Below are 2648 nucleotides of genomic sequence, written 5' to 3' on the forward strand. Positions count from 1 at the left end.
TTTTTTTTTTTTTTTTGAGTTGGAGTCTCACTCCATCGCCCAGGCTGGAGTGCAGTGACATGCTCATGGCCACTCCAGCGTCCACATGCTGGGCTCTAGTGATCCTTCCGCCTCAGTCTTCCAAGCAGCCGGAACTACAGGCATGCACTACCATGCCCAGTTAATTTATTTATTTATTTTAGAGATGAGGTCTCATCAAGTTGCCCAGGCTGGTCACGAACCCGCGGGCTCAAGCAATCCACTCACCTCGGCCTCCCAAATTAATTTTTTTAAGGCTGGGCACGGTGGCACATGCTTATAATCCCAGCACTTTGGGAGGCTGAGGTGAGAGGATTGCCTGAGCTCATGGGTTCCAGACCAGCCCAGGCAACTAGGTGAGACCGCATTCTCTACAGTAAATCAAATAATTAGCCAGCCATGGTGGCACGTGCCTGTAGTTCAAGCTACTTGGAAGGCTGAGGTGGAAGGAACACTAGAGCCCAGCATGTCGACACTGGGGTGGCCATGAGCATGCCACTGCACTCCAGCCTAGGCAACAGAGTGAGACTTCAACTCAAAAAAAAAATTTTTTTTAAGTCTATATTTAGGGGAAAAAAATAGTAGTATCACATATTATTTAGAAACAGGGACATGTGTGAAATGAGTCAAAAGTGGCTGCTTGAAGGAAGGGAAGGCAGGAAACAGCTGTACTTCATTGGTCTTTTCTAGTACTGTTTTATTCTCTAGATCTGTACATTTTTATTTAAGTAAAATTAAAAGTAATTGAGGCTGGGTGCAGTGGTTCATGCCTGTAATCCCAGCACTTTGGGAGGCTGAGGCGAGAGGATTGCCTGAGCCCAGGGGTTCGAGACCAGCCTGGGCAACATGGCAAGACTTTGTCTCTACAATAAATCAAAAAATTAGCTGGGCATGGTGGTGCATGCCTGTGGTTCCAGCTACTTGGAAGGCTGAGGTGGATGGATTGCCTGAGCCCAGCAGGTTGAGGCTGCAGTGGCTGTGAGCGTGCCACTGCACTCCAGCCTGGGCGACAGTAAGACTCCAACTCAAACAAAAAAAAAGTAATTTAAATGAGGAAACACTACATGATGAAACACACATTTTTAAAAATGAGGCTGAGAGGAGAACCAAGGTGACAAGAGCAAAGGGAACCCCACTGCAAACATACAGTGCCAGCACCAAGACATACACCAGCACCACACCTGCATCTTTGACATCTCGCTCTCCCTTCCCACAAGCCAAAAGTCCAACCATTCAAACCCGCAGAGCCCCACAACACCCAGACCCGGGAGTCTCGGAAGCCTGATCCACAGGGGTCATCTGCAGTGCTGTCAGAGCTGCCAGGGATCTGGAACACAGAGGGTCGCTCCAGAGACACCCCACCTCCAGGCATCCTGGCAGCCAAAATGTAGCTCAGGTGATCATGGGACCCCCCAGCACCTCTCTTGAAGAGGCAGTCTCCTTCTGAGTAGGCAGAGCCTGTACTGTTACTCAACTGCCAGAGTCTAGAACATCGCATGGCTGTAACTGTGCGTCACAGCAACATCAGGGAGACGTCAAGGCAGCCGCCCCGGGGTCTGGCTCCACCCACATCTCACCCCTGTGAGCTGCAGCTGGCCAGGGCAGCAAGCCAGTGTTGCTCTCCTGACCAAGAGTGCTTCTGCCTCCTCCTACATGACCCACCTCCTACAGCAGCATTCTCAGCTTCCAGGAGAAAGAGTCGAATCTGCCTTTCTGCCCCCTCATGCCCTTGCCCCAGGAAAGGGAACTTAGAAGAAAACTATACATTACAGACCCCGCCAGAGGTGGCCTGGGACTCAGTAGAATCAGTACCTGATGGAAGGCGAACAGGCTACCTAATTTCGCTTCAGGCTGCAAACAAGATAGCCATCCATGACCCTAGAGATACTGCTCTGTGCTTAACCAAGGAGGGGGTGAAAGAACCCTCAGAGCTCCTTCAGGAAGCCCCGGGAGCTCAGGTGCAATCAGAACAACCACCCTGCTCATGCACAGGGACACTGTGCTGAGAGGCGGCACTAGAGACAGCACCTGACTATTCTCAGAAGAAGTTCTTGATCAGCGGAGTCACCATCTTCACCCACAGCTTCACTTGCCGACTCGGCTGCTCAAAGGTGGCAGAGGACACCACACCTGACCTCAGGTAGAGCTGCTCTTGCTCCTGAGGAAGAGAATCAGACAGCAATAGTTAAGAGTCCCCTCCAGCACACACAACACAGTTGGTTGGCCCAGCTTGGGCCCTCAGTTAAGCCTGGAAAATACTAACTTACATGTCCACCCAGCCCAGAGATTCAGCGGGTGCTTTGACAGCAGGGGAGGTCAGGCCCTACAGGTTGCCACTGTAAAAACATTCCTTAGAAAACCTAAGAAACAGCCGGGCTCGGTGGCTCAGCCTGTAATCCCAGTGCTTTGGGAGGCCGAGGCGAGTAGATTGTCTGAGCCCATGGGTCGAGACCCGCCTGGGCAACTTGGCAAGACCTCATCTCTACAATAAATCAAAAATTAGCTGGGCGTGGTAGCGCGCGCCTGTAGTTCCAGCTACTTGGAAGGCTGGGGTGGAAGGATCGCCGGAACCCAGCAGGTCGAGGCTGCGGTGGCTGGGAGCGGCCACTGTACTCCAGTCTGGGCGACAG

General features: G+C 52.0%; 1 protein-coding gene across 4 annotated transcripts in view; it reads right to left on the reverse strand.

Annotated features, from left to right (window-relative positions):
- PGS1 (phosphatidylglycerophosphate synthase 1) overlaps positions 1 to 2648 on the reverse strand; it is a 43343-nt gene that overhangs the window by 4317 nt on the left and 36378 nt on the right. For all 4 annotated transcript variants that reach the window (XR_002482676.1, XM_008070390.2, XM_021718747.1 and 1 more), the window contains one exon: positions 2047 to 2176. Coding sequence is in view for 3 of the 4 variants with exons in the window: in XM_008070390.2 (XP_008068581.1) it covers positions 2057 to 2176 (120 nt within the window). In the remaining variant the exon portion in view is untranslated. The remainder of the gene's footprint in view (positions 1 to 2046; positions 2177 to 2648) is intronic.

This window comes from Carlito syrichta, unplaced genomic scaffold (genome assembly GCF_000164805.1).
Source record: "Carlito syrichta isolate Samal-C Ts95f unplaced genomic scaffold, Tarsius_syrichta-2.0.1 Scaffold313381, whole genome shotgun sequence".
Lineage (NCBI taxonomy): Eukaryota > Metazoa > Chordata > Mammalia > Primates > Tarsiidae > Carlito > Carlito syrichta.